The following is a 21627-nucleotide window of genomic DNA, read 5'->3' on the forward strand; positions in this document are numbered from 1 at the left end:
TATATAAATACAAATCCATTTACTATTTACAGCCATGGTCACATGTCCCTTCAAATTGTAACCGCCTCTTCGGTCACTGATCAGTAAGCACACTGATTAAAATCAAACATATTTAATCATTTGAACTGGTTAAGAACATACATATACATACTTTGCAAGGAAAACATTTAAAGACAGGTTAAAGGGGATTCAAATTTCTCTATTAATGTGTATAATAATGACCAATTAATATGTACAATATGAGTAGTTGCTGACTTATCTGAATGAAATATTTGTTACAAACGATGCAACTTAAATCTTTAAGCACACAGAGCAGGTAAATTCATTGTCTCCTGTTTGACTGGTCATGGGCAGCTAGATTACCCATTAGTCTAAATATTTTACCACGCTAGGAGCAAGTAAATGATTTCTCTCCTGTATGAATCTTCATATGTCCAGTTAAATGACTCTTTTGTCTAAATCTTTTACCACACTCAGAGCAAGTAAATGGCTTCTCTCCTGTATGAATCTTCATATGTCCAGTTAAATGGCTCCTTTGTCTAAATGTTTTGCCACACTCAGAGCAACTAAATGGTTTCTCTCCTGTATGATTTCTCATATGTAAAGTTAGAGAACCAGTGTTGGCAAATATTTTACCACATACAGAGCAACTAAATGGTTTCTCTTCTGTATGAATCTTAATATGTTCAGTTAGACTGCCCTTTGTGCTGAATGTTTTACCACACTCAGAGCAACTAAATGGTTTCTCTCCTGTATGAATCCTCAGATGTAAAGTTAGAGAACCAGTGTGGGCAAATCTTTTACCACACACAGAGCAATTCAATGGTTTCTCTCCTGTATGAATCCTCATATGTAAAGTTAGAGAACCACTGTAGGCAAATCTTTTACCACACACAGAGCAAGTAAATGATTTCTCTCCTGTATGAATCTTCAAATGTTCAGTTAGACTGAACTTTCGGCTAAATGTTTTACCACACTCAGAGCAACTAAATGGTTTCTCTCCTGTATGAATCCTCATATGTGAAGTTAGAGACCCCTTTTGTCTAAATGTTTGACCACACTCAGAGCAACTAAATGCTTTCTCTCCTGTATGAATCCTCATATGTAAAGTTAGATGGCACTTTCTTCTAAATATTTTACCACACTCAAAGCAACTAAATGGTTTCTCTCCAGTATGAATCCTCATATGTACAGTTAGATCCCCCTTTTGTCTAAATGTTTTACCACACTCAGAGCAACTAAATGCTTTCTTAGCAGTTATACATTTCTTATCACTTTGAGGCTGTTTGTTACTTTTTGTATTTAAACAAGACGGAGGTTCCCTGGTCTGCATCCAATCATCTTCACTGTCTACAGTCTTGTCCTCAGTACATTGTTGTAAATGTCGATCAGGACCTGAGATCCTGGCTGGTACTGGTCCTCCACAATTCGCTCTGTTCTCCTCAGTCTGACTCTGATGAAGCTGTGACAACTGAGGTTTCTCTTCATCTTCTTCACTCTTCACAGTGACAGCAGTCAATGTGAACTTGATATCAGCCTGCTCAAGTTGTTGAAGCTGCTCCCCATCCTGATTGGTCCATGGGTCCTCCTGTTCCTCTTTAATGTGGGGGGGCTCTGGGTCCTCCTGGTCCACAAGGTGGCTCCATTGCTGCTGCACAGGGAGAACCTCTTCTTTATTCACCATCAGCTGCTGTACGTCTGCAGGACACACTGAAACACAAATACACACGTTTATAATTTCAGAGTATCCTGAAGTGTTTTAAAAACTTGTGTTGTGTCATTTAATGATGACTGTTATTATTTTTGAATGATCACACTCAGGAAGCAGAGATGTTGAGATGGTTAATAGTTGGTCTTACGACGCAGCTCGATAAATTAGCTGGGTTAAACCAAGTGTTTCCAGGATAAAATGTTTTATATTTTGAGGCCAAATAAACAATCTAAGACACGAGCAGAGCATAGCAAGGGGAGGTTAGTTAGTTGGTTAAGCTGTTTTCAGACGTGACCTGTGGGTTAACCAGAGAATTGTCTCCAGAGTTTCTCCAGGGTTTGTGTTTCGAACATGAACAACACTGCAGCAGGTTTTCTGCACAGACTCGTTCACAACAGTAGTGTGGGAGTTTTTTAGACGGAGACCAAACATTACATTACATTACATTTAGCTGACGCTTTTATCCAAAGCGTCTTACGATAAGTGCATTCAAACCCGAGGGTACATACCAAGGATGACAAGAATCAAGAAAGTACAATTTCTTCAAAATAAAGCAAAACTACAAAGTGCTCTAAGTAAGGGTCATTTAAGTGCTACTAAAGTGTTAGTTTCAAAAGTTGTTAGTATATATATATATATATTTTTTTTTTTTTTTATTCAAGGTAAAGTCGGAAGAGGTATGTTTTTATTTTTCGGTGGAAGATGTGTAAACTTTCTGATGTCCGGATGTCAATGGGGAGCTCATTCCACCATTTAGGAGCCAGGACGGCAAACAGTCGTGCTTTTGATGAGTGTTTAGCAGTAAACACTGCAAATCTAAAATGATCACAGCAGCACAACCGTGATGCACGAGTACTTGAAGCTGAAGCATCAAGGGGAGATTTCTAAAGATGGCAGTTGGAACAGAGACAGAACCGCAAGTTTTACTTTTTGTCCTGAAACAAGCGTAAAATATTACGATTATCAACACGTGGAATGGAATAGGAATAGACTGGAATAGTGTTGGGATTTCAAAATCTTAGCTTCTTCGTGTGTCTGTGAGTGAAGAGGAGTATGGAAACAGAACTCTGTACAATTTAAAAAAAGGAGGGGACTGGAGCCTTTATAAGGCCTTTCTACAAATTATTAATAATAACCTTTTTCCTCTTAGTGTTTAATATCGATATTAGCTTCAAAACGCTGGTCAGTCTCACACCTGTTTTGATCAAAGTGACATTGTTGTGGTTTAGTTCTTACAGCCGATAGAGCAGGAACACAACATTCGTTACTCAAGGCTAGTTTATGAAACACAACATCGAACTAGGGAGAACAAAATTGATTTGCGGCGACACCCCTCCAATATTTTAACCTATCACATTACACCTACTGTTGTAATTATTATGAACGCTTACCATTATTGTCTACCCCATGCTACCTGATTTAGCCAAGGCTGTGAATGAATGTCGACTATGCCTGTTAAACTTTCATTGCTTCTAAATATATACGTGATGGAACCAAACCATTGGTTCGGCTCTTCTCATATTTTGGATAAACAAACACGCTGACAATAGCAGGAATCATCTTAACTGCACAACTCCAGTGACTGAATCAATCCACGTTGTAAACCAGTTTTTGTACTGAAATAAAACCTAGATTCTCCCGTTGCTATCTAGCAACTATGTCTAGCGCTGCTATGACATACAGGGAGCTTAGTGTCCATTGTGTCACAGCAATCATTTGAAATCAAGCATCTAAAAAAAAGGGTCTATTGTTATTAATATGACACAACAGCAATATAGAAATTATACTTATTTTAAAATATGCCAGTATCATAATTACTCCCACAATATGTGTCTGTTTTTCAGGATGAGACGAAGCAGTCTGGAGGACTTTTTACACAAAAGGAGCCAAAACGCATGAACACCCCAGACGTGTGCTGAGCTTCCTAACAGCATCTTGCAGAAGAATATCAAGGACATGTGACCACTGGCTGCAGGGGAGGGTCAAAGCTCCTAATCCTTCTATCTACACATTTCATTAATTTAACCAACCAGACATTGTTTTAAACGTATCATTCCCTTTACGGAGTGTTAGTTTGGTCAACTCATGTTAGCAGAGCTGACGCTAGCTATTGTTAGCCTGTGAGCGGCTTCTCCAGGGACTTACCGACTCTGTGCAGCTGGAGTTCGGGCTTCATCACAGCATCCAGCAGCCTCCTCCGGCGGTAGATCTCCTGCTCTGACCAATCTAACCGCTCCATTCTGTCTTCATACACCGCCACGGTTTCCTCAAACACTGAGACGATCTCCTCAGCCGCCACCGTTAGCCGCTCGGTTAGCATCGCTCTCAGCGCCGGGACTTGAGCCGTTTCTCCTCCTTTCTCCACCTGCAGCAGAAAGTCTTCAGCGGCAGCGCTGATCCGCTCATGTACCGACATCAGCAGCAGCTGCACGTCGCACATGTTCCTCCTCTTTGCGCACTTTGAGTCTCGGAGCGAACAATAATATACAGAGGATGTGACGTCATACATCCGCTGCTCTGAGGACAGATGTATTCCAACCATAGACTGTATATATAGATGGACGGAGGGTCCGTGACGTCACCCATTGGTTTCTGCAGAGTGAGAATGAGGCTAGTAGGTGGCGTTCCCCCGGCGCCATCCTGCCGTAGCTTACTCCTCCTCGTTCCTGGCTAACGAATCAATGGGCAAGAGGAGGAGCGCGAGTGAAGACTGACAGCCAGGCTACATGTAGCCTAGCCAGGAGCTAGGCTACATGCTACCCGACGCTGCTAACAGGTTAGCGCTGTTCTGTAGCTGGTCCGGCTGGTCTAGAGGTAAGTAACCTTGAAACTACAACAACAACACAACCTATGCTTTATCTATCATCATAATCATATGCTTACATGCCTCAAGTGGTTTTTAATATGTAATTGTTATAAAAATTACCGTTAATTGAACTCATCTAATGAAATGATTGAAGCAAGTTAACTATAGAGTTGTGTGTTTGGTTGTGACTTGATTTTAATAAGTTAATATCAATACACTACATATGTTAGCTGCATGTGATAGTAACTATGTTTCACAAATGTGCTGATACAGGCTGGTATATCCTCCATTCCCACCTCGTTTATTTAGCCTTTTATGGAATTTTATAGTGAATTGGACAGATTAGATATGATTATAATCTCCACACCAGTGTTGTAAACAGTTCTCATTAATTATATCATTTTTTTCCACAGAGGGAAGTGGAGAGACTTGTATTAGAAAAATTAATTAAACATGGCTGACAAACTATTTTGTATTTAGATAGTAAGCATTTGAAGCCTTGACAAGAGACCTTTATGACTTGAGCTGTTTTATGGTCGGAACTGTTGGTGTTGAAATACGGTGAGACCTTTTGTGACTTAATTACACATCAATGGAAATAGTGTATGTCTTCTTATCACCTAAGTGAATCAGCTGCTAATGTTTAGATGCCTCTCCTTCACCCACACTGGAACCTGTCTGGATTGGTTCAGAGGGACAGCCCTCAGTCCTCCTATATAAGACCTGTGTTTTTGACTGTTCTGCATCCTCACTCTGAGACCCTTGTGGTTTCCCTGTGTTGATCCTTTCTGCAGAAAGCCCCTTATTAAATACACGTAGATAACTTTGTTGTTTCCAGCCTCTTGTATCTCCAGATTTCCATCACAGCAGTCAGTGAGACAGCGCTGCAGTGACGTGTTGCTGTGTACAGCTTTAGGAGTGTGACCATTGGTGCACAGAGTTAAATGTTAATATTCAGGCAGGTTAGCTGTGTTTTTCAGTCATGGCTACTGTGGATGAGTTTCTGAGTGCTCCGTCAGAGGAGTTATTTGACCGCTGTTCGTGGGATCAATTAATTAAAATTGCTGATCATTTCAAGATGGATATCGGGGATAAACGTTTAAAGGAGAATGTCAGCAGGATCCTCGTGATAATCTGGGGCAAATTTTAGTTATTGACACAAAATTCCAGGATGTGACTCATGGGGAAATTAAACGAATGGAGCTGGAAGTTCGCCGACTGATTTTATCTCATGTTGAGGGCCCGGTCCCTGTTTCTCCTGCGCTGTCACGCTCTTTCGATGTGACCAGTTGTCTGCGTCTACTTTGAAGTATCCTGAAATGATCTTTTCCACAGTTAAAATGTCTGACTTTACTTTGAAAAATTTAAAACAGTGTAAATGTTTGAATTTACTTTGAAAAGTCTCCAAATATGTTCAGTAACAGTCTTTGATATTCACTATGTAGTTAGTCAGTGAGGTGCTGAACACAGGCATCTCAGTCTCTCTCTGAACTTATTGATGTGACGACCCGTTCCACCCTCACCTGGACACTAGGTGTCCCTGTTCTTTCTTCCCCAGAACTGTAGGGGGAGTGGAAATCAGCGACAATCAGAGCACATCTCGGCCAGGTGTGCTCTGCCCTTTTAAAAGGCTTGACAGATTCGTCTCTCTCGCTCTACCTACGGCAAGAGGTTGGCTCTCCCGGACACCAGCACCCTTCTCTGTTTTGTTTTTGGAGACTTTGGTTGTTGCTTATAATTTATTCTGTTAAATAAATAAAAATAGTAACAGTTCACCCGTGTCGTCTCCCTCATTGTCACCGTCGTGAGCCGGGCTGTGACATTCATCTTTACAGATTTACTTCTATTTCAAACACTCACTTCACATTTCATTAGGGGCTACTTAATACTAAAATATTATATACAAAATTATGCACACATAATTATAAGAATAGGATAAGTATGAAGAAAAGTAATGGTATTGCCTATGGATGGTGTCTTACATCATGGTGTGAGACGGGCTTCATGGTGTAATCTTTACCTTCTTTTTCGGCCAAGGCAAAACACCCACTCTCTCTTCTCCTCTGATTGTATAAATATTTCAGCTTTGCAACCGGTACATTTGGTATAGGCATAGAAATGGCCCTGCTGAGAAATCAAAGGAATCTTAGACATAATAGCAATCAATGACACTGTGACATTAAAGCAAACCGACAACAAAATGGAATAACCTGACTAATTGAACTCCTTTGTAGTTTACAAGTTTTTTCTCAAATTGATTTTATTCGTTTGAAGGAGTTCCCATTTACTTAAATTGTACTGGATTCGGCTACAATGCTTTTTACACCTGAAACTCCAAATGGGATTTATATTTGACTGTTTTAATTCCAGAAAACTACAAAATGTATTTATAATTTTATTTTCTAAGTATTGTAACTGTATTTACACAAGCTTAAATGATACACAAAGGTAACCTTTAAAACGACGTCTTTATGCAAAATATTATTAGGCTGTGTCACCAATCAAGAGGAGGATGTGGTCGAGTACCAACGTGGCGGACGGGACAAGATTCCTCAAGCTAAAATTCAATAATCAGGTCCAATCACTGCCTTACTCAGCCAGATTTAATACTGCGCTGGGTGCGGAATACTTTAGAGAAATTCACGTCAAGCAAATAAGAGTTTGTAGGATGTGTGTACAGCCGGGACATATACTAAGGGAATGCCCTTAACAATACTAAATGCAGCCTGTGTTTACAGTTTTTCTCCATTGCTTTGGCTCATTTCACGAAACAGAAATGACATTCTCAAAACAACACGTGCAAACCTCCAAACAACTGGGCACTTGTTCACAACAGATTGGAATATCTCATTCCTCATCCTTGCAATGACAAGTACAATTTCCAACAGCTTGCACAAATTTAAAATGATTTAGCACACCTTTGCAAACGGTTAGGTACAATTGCCTTCAGTTAGCCCAATTACCAATTGAACATATATTGCTGGTCAAAACTGACTGTCGCTTCTCAGTCAAGTGGTTGTTCTCTGCAGAACATGTTGGCATAATGTCCTTGTGTACATCATCACCTGCACAATAGTTCACTCCACTGTCAAAATCGTACAGGCACATAATACCATGAAAAACATCATGGTATATACTGTAATAAGGATCTCTTTGATCATCGGCTTAATTTTCAGGTGCAACTAGAACTTGAGTAATTGTTAGGATTTCAATATTTTACCTATATTCTCTGTCTGACTCAACTCTAAATGAATAAAGATAGAAGCAGTTTGAGCCAGATATAATGTTTTCTATACAAATGATTAATAAATAACCTTTTCCTTCCTAGTGTGTAATCTTGAAATTAGAATGTGTGAGCGTCACAGTTCTGTTTCGTTGTTTTGGTTACATTGTTTTGAATGTCTGTACAAACAGAATATTGTTTTGATATAGCAAGATCACAATAATCTCTTCTCCAATTGTCAACACCATTGGCCCACATGCCATCAGCTGTGTCAAGGCCTTGGGAGTGGCTCCTTGTCACTTCCGTAGTCCAATACCAAGAGGATGGCCTACGCCTGCGCACTTTCGAGGAGGAAGAACCAAGATCTACTGTAATGAAATAGACAGGCGCCGGCTGTTTGATGCGTTCTGATGGGTCTCGTGTTCTGATGCGACTTGTTGGATGCCCATTGCTTTGCTGATTGATACCTTTCATTGCTTTCTAAATAAATACTTGATTGAACAAACGGAGTTCGGCTCATCTTCTCATATTTAGGATAAACCAACACGCCTGACAATTTGGTGACCCCGACGTGATCCTAAGAACATTTTTTGACAGACCTGATCCTGAGAAGGAATCTTTTGACCAGAAAGACCGCAGACCTCGAGGTCTAGGCTGCTCCGATCGATCCTCCGCATTCTCACAAGAGCTCTAAATCACAAGGTAGGCAGAAACCTGTTAAAGCAAATTCTGTATTAGTTAGATAGTCATTGTTATAGGTGTGAGAGTGCGGTGGAGAGATCGGTGGTAAGAGATAAATAAGTTCTGTGTTTTTTGAGATGCAATGAAATGAGATAAAGAAATGAAATGAGATAAAGACATGAAATGAAATGGGATAAAGAAATGAAATGAGATAAAGACATGAAATGAAATGGGATAAAGAAATGAAATGAGATAGAGACATAAAATGAAATGAGATAAAGAAATGAGAGGAAGGGGAAATGAGATAGAGAAACCAAGAGAAGGATTTGAGGTTTTTCAGCTTGGCGCAAAAGATTTCCAAATTTGACGATTCAAACAATTGTTTGCAAATACAACAAACTGCAAGCTGAGTTAGTCAGGGGGTTTTGGAGGAAGCGGTTTTGCCTGCACTGGCGAGTGAGGGACAAAACTGCCAAATACCCTGTTGTTGAATCGGGTCCTAATAGATAGAAGATTCAGTGACGACGATTGCAGTGGGATCTGGAGACGGAGTGGTGTTCCGACGGGGACAGGTGCTTAACGGGCCAGATACCCTGTTGAATCGATCCTGAAGCAATGATAATAAGGGTCTGCGAAAATATTGTGTAATGGGAAGTGCAGCGCTTTTATGACGAGACCAGACGCTTCACTGCAACCAGTCACAAAGCTTTGGAGCGGCCCTTGAATTCAGAATATAACGGCTGTGAAAATATTGTAGTTCTGACCGTGGCATCAGTTTCGACGGATCTGAAGCTTAACAACCCAGAGTGCAACTTTGAATCAAGTGCCTAACATTAGTTAACGGGACTCAGGTAATAATATGATAACTCTGCACCTAGCACCTGTGCTGACGAGGCAGGAGCTTGACTGACAGACTTTACCGTTATTCTGAGTCTAGCCTAAAATGGGATAAGACGCCAAGCTGCTATTAATATTATTGTGAGCTCACCTGAATTGTACTAGTTTTGTAAAATCTATGGTGATTCAGCACTGAGGCTGATCACCGTAGGAAGCTGTCTGCTGTTTTGTTTTTGTCTCCATGGAGCTGCTGTTGCTGCAGTAGCCACGGTAAAGCTTCCATATGTACATGGATATATGAAATGTCCGTTATGGCTTATGTGGTTTATTATTCATAACACAAAGACCTGAGAGGATTTATTCTGGCTTAGTTTTGTAAAAGTTATTGTGTTGTGTCTTTCACGTTTAGAAATCAGAGCTTATTTGAGATTTTCAGACAGTGACTGAAGATGTAAAAGCAGGGGAACACTGTAAATAAAAACCTGTTAAAATCGTTGCAATCACTATTAGCTCTGTGTAAAACGCATTGATCATAGAATTAGTTTTCAAGGATGTTTTTGTGACCTAGAGACGCATTTGTTGCTTGAATCAGGCCCAAATTATAAAGCACAGAGACATTAATATTCTGTTTGCACCAAAGGTGAACAGAAAAGTTTGTTTGTGTTTTGTTCCCTTCTCTCAGGAGAGGTGTCGTAGTTAAATATAAAGTTTTAGGAGGTCGATGTGGGAATATCACTAAGATTCCTATTTTTTGCTTCGTGTAAATGAACTAGTTTGAATTAAAGAGTTTATTCTCAGGGCATTTACTTATTATCAATCACTGGCTTAAAGAGCTTATTCTGAGGGGAAATTAACATACCTGATATCAGATTTAACTTTTTGCTTTTGTTATAAACAAAATAGCGACTAGAAATTCAAACTAAATCGGGAGAAAATAGGGGGAATAATCTTTCAATTTATTTTTAGGCTGCCTGGAATCACAAAAAATACTAAATCTAGGTTGAATTAAAAAGTATGTCTATGAAAACGAGAGAGAAGGAGACGAAAAAGAGTCAAGGTCACACTGCTGACTGAGACACAGAAAAAACTGACTGAGCGAAAACTGACTGACAGGAAAACAACTTTTTCCTAGAAAAAATAGGAAAATAGACTAGAGGCTATATGCCTGCCATCTGATGTATGTTGTATGTATGGACGGGAGGCGTAAACTTGTAAAGAACTTGCCAAAGAAAGTAAAAGAATGTTGACTGAAGGTTTGAGAGATTAACTGATGACGAGAAAGATAAAGCTATGGTTAGGAATAAGATTAAGATCCATTTATTCATCCCAAACACATGCACAGACATGCAGAGGCACACTCATGCAGGTAGGGAAATTTAATCTCTGCTTTTTACCCATCTGGTGCAGGACACACAGAGCAGTGAGTGACCATGTACGGCGCTCGGGGAGCAGATGTTGGGGGAGTAAGGTGCCTTGCTCAGGGGCACTAGACAGGGTAGGGAGACTCTTGGATTTTTGGACAGATCAATCCAGGTTCGTCTTTTGCTGTCTCTCCGTGGAGTCGAACCAGAGACGAACCAGAGACCTTCTCTGCCCATAGTCCAAGTTTCTGCCACTAGACCACCACCTCTCCCTAGAAAGATCTATAGGAGTGAGATGTTTCAATTCAGTAATATCTTGCTGTGAGATGAATAATAGAATGTAAAACTTGAGGGGTAAAGAAAGGAGGGGAAGAGATGTGGGTTAGAAAGATGTTGTACATGCACAACTGTAGGAATGGGAGGGAGATAAGAGAGTTTGGGAGTCGGAAAGCCATATGGGGAAGGCCAAACGCTTTGCAGCTTGCAACTGGCTTTGACCACATAAGGAGGCTTGGTTGTTTGTTTTTATGTTGGGTTGTTTGTTTTTTACTATTGCTTCATTCAGAAGTAATAAATTCCAAACTTAATTGTTAAAATAATACTTATTAAGGCACAAATTTGTGTTTTCAGATTTTTCAAATATATCCAATCCACTAGAGGAAAGGAGAAAAGGTTTAGAGCTGAAGTCATTCATGTGCTTGCGATGAACCAAATCAGTCATGAGGATGAGAAATTCAACCAAAACTTTCAACTTAATTCTGTGCTGCCTGAAATTATCAAAATACTAAAATTTAGACCTTTTGAATGAATACTTTTGCCATTTTGGCCTCTATACCAACTGGTTGCTGACAAAGGGTATTACACCTGGGGAAAACTAAAGATATTAAAGCTCAGGTTACAACTGGTTTGACATCATTGGATTTGCTTGTTTAATTGTATAATAAATTAGGTTTTATTTAGTATTTATTAAGTTTGTTTTGTTTTATTTTTGTCTTTGTTATTGTTTTTAATGTTAATTTTAATTAAATTTTAGTTTTAGTTTTAGTTTTAATTTGGATTTATATTTAGATTTAGATTTAGATTTTGAATTAGAATTTTGAGTCTGATTCTGATTTTAACTTTTCACAGACAGAGACACACACCCCAGATATACCGCCACGACCAACACCCACCAACCAAAATACACACACATTCATCGACATGTCACAGCGCTACAAAAACATTGAGTGGCTGAAGTAGAGGATCTGGTTTATTCTGAGTCTGTCCCTTCTGCTTGGAGTACTGATAAGCGTGCTGTTCTGGAGGTATTATTATTAACAGGCTAAAGAAAAATAAATAATAACCTGTCAAAAACAGTGCGTTTTATCCCAAAAGATGGCCGCCGCCCCTGTCCAGACCCCCACCACCCTGCTGCAGCTTCTCTCTCAGCTGGAAGACGCAGCCTGGACGGACGAACGTCAAATCCAGACTCTACGAGAGATAAGTATCGACCTTCAGTAACGTGCTGATATTGCCCTTGAACAGTTGCACCAGTGCAGAGCTTCTTTCGCAGAGAACGAGGAGAGTAGAGACCAACTGAGACGGGATGTGATGAACAGCAAACGCCAGCCCAACCAAACTCAGGACGCAGCAGAAAGCCACAGGAGAGAGAGCATGGAGCTGCAACGCAACCTCAGTGAGGTCAGCAAAGAGCGGGACACTCTCAGCCAATCAAACACCCAACTGAGAGAAAGTTTGAGAAATTGCAGAGACAGAAAGACTCAGTATGAAGCGACAGTGTGAGGAGGAGGTGGCTGAGCTAAGCAACAACCTCAGAGAAGTGGAAAATCATGACTGGAAGTTCGGAGAGAACTCCAAGAGCTGCAGACTCGTCGGTCAGGGGAAGAGCCCCTTAATCAGATGGCTGCCGTGTCAGGATTACATTTGGAAATTGCAGGCGCAGTAGTGCAGGCTAGGAACATCGAAAGAGACAATCAAACCATAGGTTACAACGATAATCTATGCCATCGGTGCGGCCAATCTGACCATTGGATCCGAGATTGCCCTAATATGGGACAAAGACGATCAACACCTAACCCTAACCTTAACCCCTACAGAGGGCAAGGCTGTTGCCGGGGAACACGGCAACAGCTATGACCAATGAAGTTGCCCAGTGTCCACAGAAGGTCACCTTCGAATCAAAACCCATCAACATGGCCCACATAAGTCTGAGGCCCTCTCCCAAGAAGAGATCAAACTCAGAGAAGATCTCCAATCCAAACTAGCCCAGATATTTCTCAAACAGGCCCCTGGACCCACACATATCAGTAGGAAACGGACTCAGAAGAACATAGAAATACTCTGGTGGCATCAACACATGACAACTCTGGCAGAGAACTTAGTACACAAATATGATACATGCAATTCACACAACACTTAAAAGACCATACAAATGCCCATGGACCGTTTCCCTGTTTCTGATGCGCCATTCAAAGCGCTGACCACCAAGTACAGGGCAATTTAGAATAGGAGTTTGATTCACCCTCAATGTAACTATTGTAAGACTCTTGAGACCTAAAATAAATATGTTTCGCCACTTAAAGAGGAATAAATCTGAATCCAACTCAAGGATCAGAGGTCTAAAACACTTTAACTCATAACGTGTTTCATCTTAAATGAAAAGCACAAACCATAATACAAGCACTTTGTTTACACTTTATTGAATGCCATATCTATAATTATATTGTAATTTTGTTGCAACACTTTAAACTCTTAATTTCAGGGAAGAAGGTTTTTAGTTTTTGGTTTCACCAATTATCTTAACATCCAATGCTCTTAATTTGAAAGGTGTTGTTAAGCTCTACTTAAGTTTTTATTATTTTATCATGAAATAAAAGTGTGTCAGAGTGAGTTTTATTTAATCTGTTTCAGCTGTCGACTCTGAAACGGTTTGTTGAATCTCATTTCTAACACATTTTTCCTGTGTATGTGATTCCTGTGTTACCACAGGGCAATTTGAAGTCAAAGCTTCTGAATTATCATGTATAGAAGCAGTCAGATGATTTTTGGAGAATGGTTTGAACACAAATACTCAAACGCTGTCATATCTGCTGCTTATTGAAATTTAGCTTGTTGATCATTTAATATTTCATAAAATGCCAAAGATTTTTGTCACTCTCCCTCCACTTTTTGAATCTTTATTTTTTAATGTCCACTTATTAGGCTACTACTCCTCAAAATCTTAAAGAAATTGTTGACCTCAAAAGAAGGGTCTACTTGTATGTCTTGTTTTGATTGCTTGTTTATTTTCCTTTGCAAATATAAGTTTATATAATCAACTTTAAACTCAGTTACGCACTGCAGCATATTAATCACTTTTCTGTTTGTTTCCTTTCAATCTATGGGATCTGGGCTCCATGTCTCCACAACCCACTCCCATCCGGTGACAGCTGCACCTCTTGCAACCTGACAAACGGAAAGTATTAATTCCACAAAAGGATCTCAACAAGGCTAAAATCCAAGATCATTGACTCTTAAACTGATGTCCGAACAGCACTGGATGGGATGGTGGTTAGGGGTACATGGATGACCCCAGTAAGTTGTTCACACAATGAAAATGGTGTGAAAAGAGGGATTGTTAGGAATTTAAATTCTATATGGTATTTGGGTCTGACTGAAACTTTTTGCAACTAAAGGGGGGGGGGGGGGGAAGCATGATCAGTTTGAACCATATATAAGGCCTTTATTCAAATGATTTATAAATAACCCTTGCTGCATATTGTTAATAATGAATCTTATAATTGTTAAACCATTATTCCCTTAGAGTCATTCACAAATATATTTCAAGCAGCTGTCTGATAAAGTTCTGGAGGACGGACAGAGTGACTTTGTTGACATTGTTTTGTCTCGTTGTTTTGGTTTCGAGGACCCTAATGTTTACATCAACAGGACATTGTTTGAATATAGCAGGAACATCATATTCCTTTCTCCAATGGCCCACATGGCATCAGCTGTGTCAAGGCCTTTCATGAAGAGAACATTTTGCTTAGCAACTATCAGAGTAGTAGTAGCGTCACAGAGAGCGGCTACTTGTCACTTCCTGGATTTCTCTGCCAAGAGGCGTGGACATGCCTGTGCACCAACAAGGGAGAACCAAATTGATTTGCGGTGACTCCCCTTCAATCTTTCATAACCAATCATATTAAATCTACTGTTATAACTATATCAAACCCCTTTTGTTCGGGGCCATTATTAACTACCTATTGCTAACTTAATTAGCCTAGGCTGTGATAATTGTCCATAGCTATGTTGTTAAACTTTTATTGCATCTCAATAAATATTTAAATTGGACCAGTCCGGCTCTTCTCTTATTTAGGATAAACCAACACGCCTGGTGAACTGTTATATATATATACACATATGTGTGTGTATTTATACTGTAGTAATACCAGGCAGCCAACAGATGGAGCTGCTCTCCAGATATGTCAACTGGAACAACGTCCACTACCAGTTGAACTCTCCTACATGTCCTGTCAGATGCTTTGTTTTCCAGTAGCTCAGCTTCTCCTGTTTTATTGCAGATTCTGATCTGTTCTGAGTTTTGAAAAGGAGTTCTGTAGCTGCATCAACTTGATCAGTTGAACACTAAGTTAAATATCAGAGTGTAATTAAAAAGGACCAGGGACAGAGCTGTTTGATTAGGTGCTGCACCTCACCAGTTTGTTGCTTTGAACGGATGTTGAGACGTAGGTGAAAATGAGTCACCCCCTGTAACAGCATCACTATAAAATGAACAACAATCTGACCACAAATTAAGGAAGTGAAGTTGACATTACTCATTCCATCTTTCAGTCAAGCACGTGGGGAGAGTGGTGAGACAAGAAAAAAGAAATGTTGGCCAAGTTAAATAAATTCATCAGGTTACTTACATTATCTGACTTGTATTTTAATTCAAATAGGTTAACAAACAGACATTAACATGAATACACAGACACACAGACACTCACAGACATATCCACACGCACACATAAATATATACACACAGACACACAGCCATTAAGTGCATATCTAAATTCACATATCTTCATTTGCTGCTATGAAGAACACACGAGTGGTCCTCTACGTGCACACCACAGCGTGCGTTAGACACTGACGTTCCCTCGTACCTCAGAAGTTTGGTAACGGCCTTACACTGAAGCCTTCTGGACCCTGACTGACTGACCTATTGACCTACTCACTGGTTAATGGACACACTATTGCAATACACTCTCAAATAAAACACAGCACTTGATTGGTTGTGCAATGAGAAGTTACCAGAGAGAAACTTTGAACTATACCTGTGTCCACTGTTCTTCAACAAAGTCCCTTACCATATTGTTCATGGTAACGCTCCTCACGTATCACTGTGTTGTTCTGAGCGAGTAAGTGGGGCCCCCAGGGCCTCTGTGAGTGTGTGCTGTCTGGGATTGCAGCGCCTGCACTTTGAAAGACAGCGTGTTATTATGAAAGTCTATCAGAGTGATGTTGGCGACTTTTCACCGGCTGAAATCTCCCTGTACTCTATTAAACAGGTCGTGACGTTGAAGCTAATTGGACTATACTATTCAGAGGCGGCAGGCAGGACCACGTTTCTATAGCATGTGTCTAATTTAATCAATTAAAAATAATGACGATTATAATAAACACGTGCCAAATTTATCACAATCATCTTTTTCCCTTCTTTTCTTTGGCAGGGCGGTTCCCCAGTGGCCAGCTACACCTGTATATGTTCCACGCACAAAGGAGCCGATACCGGTTCTGCTGATGGGTTGATGCTCTTCTACGGCACACAACAAACCTTCTTGCTCCTGCACGTTTGGATGTTCTATCCTGGAGGAGCTAGATTATATCTGCTACCTGAAAGGACTTCAGGCACCGCCTCATGCTACAGGTAGTGACACGGACACTAGCAGAGCACGAAACTTCAGAAGATTCAGTCGGAAAGGATGAGGAGAGAGCAAATGTCAAGGGCCGGCAAGTATAAAACTGTTCCCTTTCTGTTGTGGTCTTGCTTTTACTTCTTTTTATTGCATTTGTTGTCACTTTCATTTGCACCAAAACCAGTGAAATGAATCGTCCCTTATCATTTAGAGCTGTGCATTTATCAGGTTGCTTTGGTTTAGATTGTTTTTAATGATACTTATGTGATACTAACATAAATCCTAATAAGTTTCGGGGACATCTTACATTTCTTAACACCCCAAATGTTCCAGTTGAGCTGAACAGTTCAGCCTCTGTCGGCAGCAGAATAATGGACTCATGAACATGGAGACACTCCCCCGTGCTGTTACACTGGCGCTCCACATTCAGCCAATGAGAGAGAAGGAACGGCACACAATGATTTACATGTGATATGTTCAAATACAGCCTGGCCACCAACGTCTGAATTCATTTGAACGAAAAAATCTCGTGACAATGCCTGACGTAGCGAAGCCAGCGCCCAAGAAGGGCTCCAAGAAAGCGGTGGCGAAGGCCCCCGGTAAGGGCGGAAAGAAGAGGAGAAAGTCCAGGAAGGAGAGCTACGCCATCTACGTGTACAAGGTGCTGAAGCAGGTCCACCCCGACACTGGGATCTCCTCCAAGGCCATGGGCATCATGAACTCCTTCGTGAGCGACATCTTCGAGCGCATCGCCGGTGAGGCCTCTCGTCTGGCTCATTACAACAAGCGCTCCACCATCACCTCCAGGGAGATACAGACCGCCGTTCGCCTGCTGCTGCCCGGGGAGCTGGCTAAACACGCCGTGTCTGAGGGCACCAAGGCCGTGACCAAGTACACCAGTTCCAAGTAAACCACTCTGCGGAGACATCAAACCAACGGCTCTTTTAAGAGCCACACACTTTCTCTATGGAGACAAACTGTCCTGACTTTAATGACATGTTCATCAATATTTAAACAGCCACTTTTAACTAATAATGGAGCATGGTTTAATCAAATTGAAAAGGATTATCATGATGAATACATTGTTAACATCCTGCATAGTCACTCCAATTTAAAAATATAAATTTTTATATCTAATATTGGTTTCTATCAGTGATCCGCGATATTTATGAGGAGGTGTTCTACCCCCTGGTGGTTAGAATGGTATGTATATATATATCAGGCTATCTTCCATAGCTAGGTGTAAATCATTTTGGGTGGTGGAATGCAAAATGGTCAGAGGAATAAATTCTTCAAAGTTGTTTACAGTATTATTAAGCTTGACAAATATACCTTGTTTGTTTACTACTCTGAGAATAGATAATATACAGAATATGTTAATATGCTAATCTTTCAGTAAGCATCATTGGATACTGAACAGTTTGAAAAGCACCTCATGTATGTGTGAAAGTGTTGTTGATTTCAAACTGTCATTCTGCTGGATTCTGTTTTACTAAATTCATCTGGTCTCTAATGCAGATATGGACCTTAGGAAAAATGGTCATGGTTTTGTGGTTGCATCCTTAACCTGCTTTTTTCATCCCCCGCCACCTGTAGCTGTCCGTCCACAACGATGAGTTATCGCAGTGAGCATGGGAATTACAAAAATAAAGTATTTTTGAATGGTTTAAATTACCTGTTTACATGCTACGATTTACCCACAGCAAACTATACAAACACTCTCACATACTGCACACTTGTGTGGATTCTGAATACACAGTATGTCTGTTGACACTAAGGCCTATATTAGTAATATGAATGTCTTATTGCCTATTCAAGTCGGAGAAGACTAAGAGTAACGTATGGACAGGTTGACAGGGATCTCTCACTCACGAGACAAATAGTTTTCAAAAACATTTGTCATGTTTTAATTATTATTTTACTTACATAAACAGATATCCTATTGTTAATGTGAATAACCAAAGATGGTATTTTCTAAATCAGACAGCAGAGACATTGCAAATTCCAGCAAGGCTATACATACTCATCCATACAAATAAATGATACAACCTGTTGAATTTTTGTATTAAACGAGAGAAATGTGCCTCAATATTAATTTGACCATTCCTTCAACACTCAAGATTTTTATTATCAAATGCAAAACAATAACATTAAGCAGTCACTGGCTATCTTCTAGCAATGGTCAGTAATTACAACCCCCCCCCCCAAAAAAAATGTTAGAAAAAATAATAACATAGAATATCTAAATTTAAAATAGATAATATATATATATAGCTGAAGAGAAAATCAAACAAGAAGTGAATATTAAGTCAAATTGACTATTTCAACATGGATATGAAATGAACTTCTAATTATAGAAGGACTCTCCAGCATCCACAGCATTTATTTCATTGCATCTCTAACGATGGTTCCATTTAACTGGTGAAGTGAAAGCAGCGATATTAATTAATATTAGATTAAAAGCAGGCCAGGTCTTACTTTGCATAATTTCCTACGTGTATTCTTTGCAGAGCTAATAATGTAACAAATATGTGTCACTGTGAACTATTTTATGTAGTATTATGAAATACTAACAACTGTTTGCTGTTAGTTAATGTTATAAAACTATACTGCAGTTAAATGTTTAAACTTGTGCAAATGCTCCTTGTGCTGTACTGTAGTTACTTTACAGAAAGTAGTTTATTTAATGCTTTAATGGTATTGATATTTACTTTAATCTCTGCAGTCAATTCTTTAGTGTATTATATGTATTAACGGTCTATAACGAGCAGGGCAACAAAGGAGTTTTGTCTTGAGTGCAGTGAAGTGGCTCTTAAAAGAGCCGTTGTTATGGTCAGTGGAGCAGCAGCAGTTTAAGCTCTCTCTCCGCGGATGCGGCGGGCCAGCTGGATGTCCTTGGGCATGATGGTAACCCTCTTGGCGTGGATGGCGCACAGGTTGGTGTCCTCAAACAGGCCGACCAGGTAGGCCTCGCTGGCCTCCTGCAGAGCCATGACAGCGGAGCTCTGGAAGCGCAGGTCGGTCTTGAAGTCCTGAGCGATTTCTCTCACCAGGCGCTGGAAGGGCAGCTTGCGGATCAGCAGCTCCGTCGATTTCTGGTAGCGACGGATCTCTCTCAGAGCCACGGTACCGGGCCTGTAACGGTGAGGCTTCTTCACGCCGCCGGTGGCCGGGGCGCTCTTACGCGCAGCCTTGGTGGCCAGCTGCTTCCTGGGGGCTTTGCCTCCGGTGGATTTACGGGCGGTCTGCTTGGTTCTTGCCATTTTGTTGCTTTTCTCTGCGATCGGGAGAAAGAGTGAAGCTGTAGAGAAACACTCTGCTTTTAAACCGCGAAGCCAGCCCTGAATTGGTGACGCTGCTTCAGATCGGGGATAGGCTCCTCCTCGGGTACTGTCTGCTTGTTCGACAAAAGGGTCGACCATCCCCGCTGCTCAGCTGGAGGCTTCTATGCTGGTTGGTCTGGCATGAACCTTCCCGCGCGATCCGCGTGTATATAGGGGAGTGATCATGCTTTGCACCGCAGTTTCTTTTGACGTGTGTTAGGAAACAATCTACATCCATAATGTCAGGCAGAGGCAAAACCGGCGGAAAGGCCAGAGCGAAGGCAAAGACTCGCTCTTCCCGCGCTGGGCTCCAGTTCCCCGTCGGTCGTGTTCACAGACTGCTGCGTAAAGGCAACTACGCACATCGCGTTGGTGCCGGCGCCCCCGTCTACCTGGCGGCTGTGCTGGAGTACCTCACCGCTGAGATCCTGGAGCTGGCTGGAAACGCCGCCCGCGACAACAAGAAGAGCCGTATCATCCCCCGCCACCTGCAGCTGGCCGTCCGCAACGACGAGGAGCTCAACAAACTCCTGGGCGGAGTGACCATCGCTCAGGGCGGCGTGCTGCCCAACATCCAGGCTGTTCTTCTGCCCAAGAAGACCGAGAAGGCCCCCAAGTCCAAGTAAAGCAAAGCTGCTGGAAACCAACGACACAAAGGCTCTTTTAAGAGCCACACACTCACCTCTGAAGAACAAAACTCCTCATATCACCCATCAATTTAAAGCACACGCACAAGTCATTTTTAGATTATATTAGATTCAACTTTAATCTCATTGCACAGTAGAAGTGCTTATATATAACCAGAAGTGCAATAAAGGCAGTACAAGTGCAGAGTAATGTGCAAATTTAAAAAAACGGAAAATGTGAAGTAAAATTTGTAAATACATAAGATATGTACAGTAATAAATATATATGGAATAGAGCAGTATTAAGAGGTATTTTATTATATAAGAACGATGAATATACTATGAGCAAGATCAATATATATGAATATGAATACACTATTGGTGGGATTATACAGTAGTAAACAAAAAAAATAAGTAGCAGTCTAGTGCAAATATTTAATGGTTGGAGGACGGTGGGCGGCAGTCCAAGCCAGGGTGGAGGAGGGAAGTATAGTCACTGGAGGAGCTGTGTGTGGTGCGGGGCAGCTGCTTTTACTGTGGTGCAGAGTTTAGCAGGGTGACAGCCACAGGGATGAAGCTGTTCCTGGACCTGCTGGTCCGGGAACGGAGGACCCTGTAGCGTCTCCCAGAAGGGAGGTGGGCAAACAGTCTGTGGCTGGGTTGTGAGCTGCCCTTGACAATGCTGCGAGCCCTCGCAGACATCTCTTGCTCTGGACAGCCTCAATGGTGGAGAGTGAGGAACCAGTGATGTGTTGGGCAGTTTTCACCACCCTCTGCAGGCCACTAGCATTCAATATGTATTCATTGGTATGGTTCATTCTGTGTCAGATGTTTGTGTCACCTGGTGAGGAAACCATCACTCATATGGAAGTTTAAATATAAAAGATACACACTTCAAATTTCAGTACGTCTAAGGTTCATGGATCCATGGCATACATCTCTCATGATGGACGGTACGAATGCAAAAACAACACATACTATCTTCCCAATGAAATAGAAACTAGTGTGGGTAGAACAGATTTAATGCAATTTGAACGCTCTTTACATTTGTCATTCTGCAAATATAGGGTGAGAAGTAAAGAGAGCTATTGGTTAAACATCTTACAAACTCTCATAAGATAGTAATGTAGTCATAAACAATCACTCTGGTACCTTTGCTTAA

The 21627-nt window shown here is 41.0% G+C and overlaps 4 protein-coding genes across 4 annotated transcripts; 2 read left to right on the top strand and 2 right to left on the bottom strand.

The window, feature by feature from the left end:
- Positions 1 to 241: 241 nt before the first annotated feature.
- On the bottom strand, positions 242 to 3969 carry LOC133933447 (zinc finger protein OZF-like). Its single transcript, XM_062380561.1, has 2 exons — positions 3857 to 3969; positions 242 to 1710 (listed from the first exon to the last, which is right to left on the bottom strand). The coding sequence occupies exons 1-2, from the start codon at positions 3948 to 3950 to the stop codon at positions 389 to 391; spliced, it is 1416 nt and encodes a 471-aa protein (XP_062236545.1). The 5' UTR covers positions 3951 to 3969; the 3' UTR covers positions 242 to 388.
- A 13082-nt stretch (positions 3970 to 17051) lies between these two features.
- Positions 17052 to 17426, top strand: LOC133933557 (histone H2B-like). The gene has a single exon (XM_062380691.1). The coding sequence runs from the start codon at positions 17052 to 17054 to the stop codon at positions 17424 to 17426; it is 375 nt and encodes a 124-aa protein (XP_062236675.1).
- Positions 17427 to 19368: 1942 nt separating this feature from the next.
- Positions 19369 to 19779, bottom strand: LOC133933493 (histone H3). The gene has a single exon (XM_062380624.1). It carries the CDS (start codon positions 19777 to 19779, stop codon positions 19369 to 19371), a length of 411 nt encoding a protein of 136 aa, XP_062236608.1.
- A 299-nt stretch (positions 19780 to 20078) lies between these two features.
- Positions 20079 to 20465, top strand: LOC133933522 (histone H2A-like). The gene has a single exon (XM_062380653.1). The coding sequence runs from the start codon at positions 20079 to 20081 to the stop codon at positions 20463 to 20465; it is 387 nt and encodes a 128-aa protein (XP_062236637.1).
- Positions 20466 to 21627: the final 1162 nt, after the last annotated feature.

Source organism: Platichthys flesus, chromosome 22 (genome assembly GCF_949316205.1).
Source record: "Platichthys flesus chromosome 22, fPlaFle2.1, whole genome shotgun sequence".
Taxonomy (NCBI): Eukaryota; Metazoa; Chordata; class Actinopteri; order Pleuronectiformes; family Pleuronectidae; genus Platichthys; species Platichthys flesus.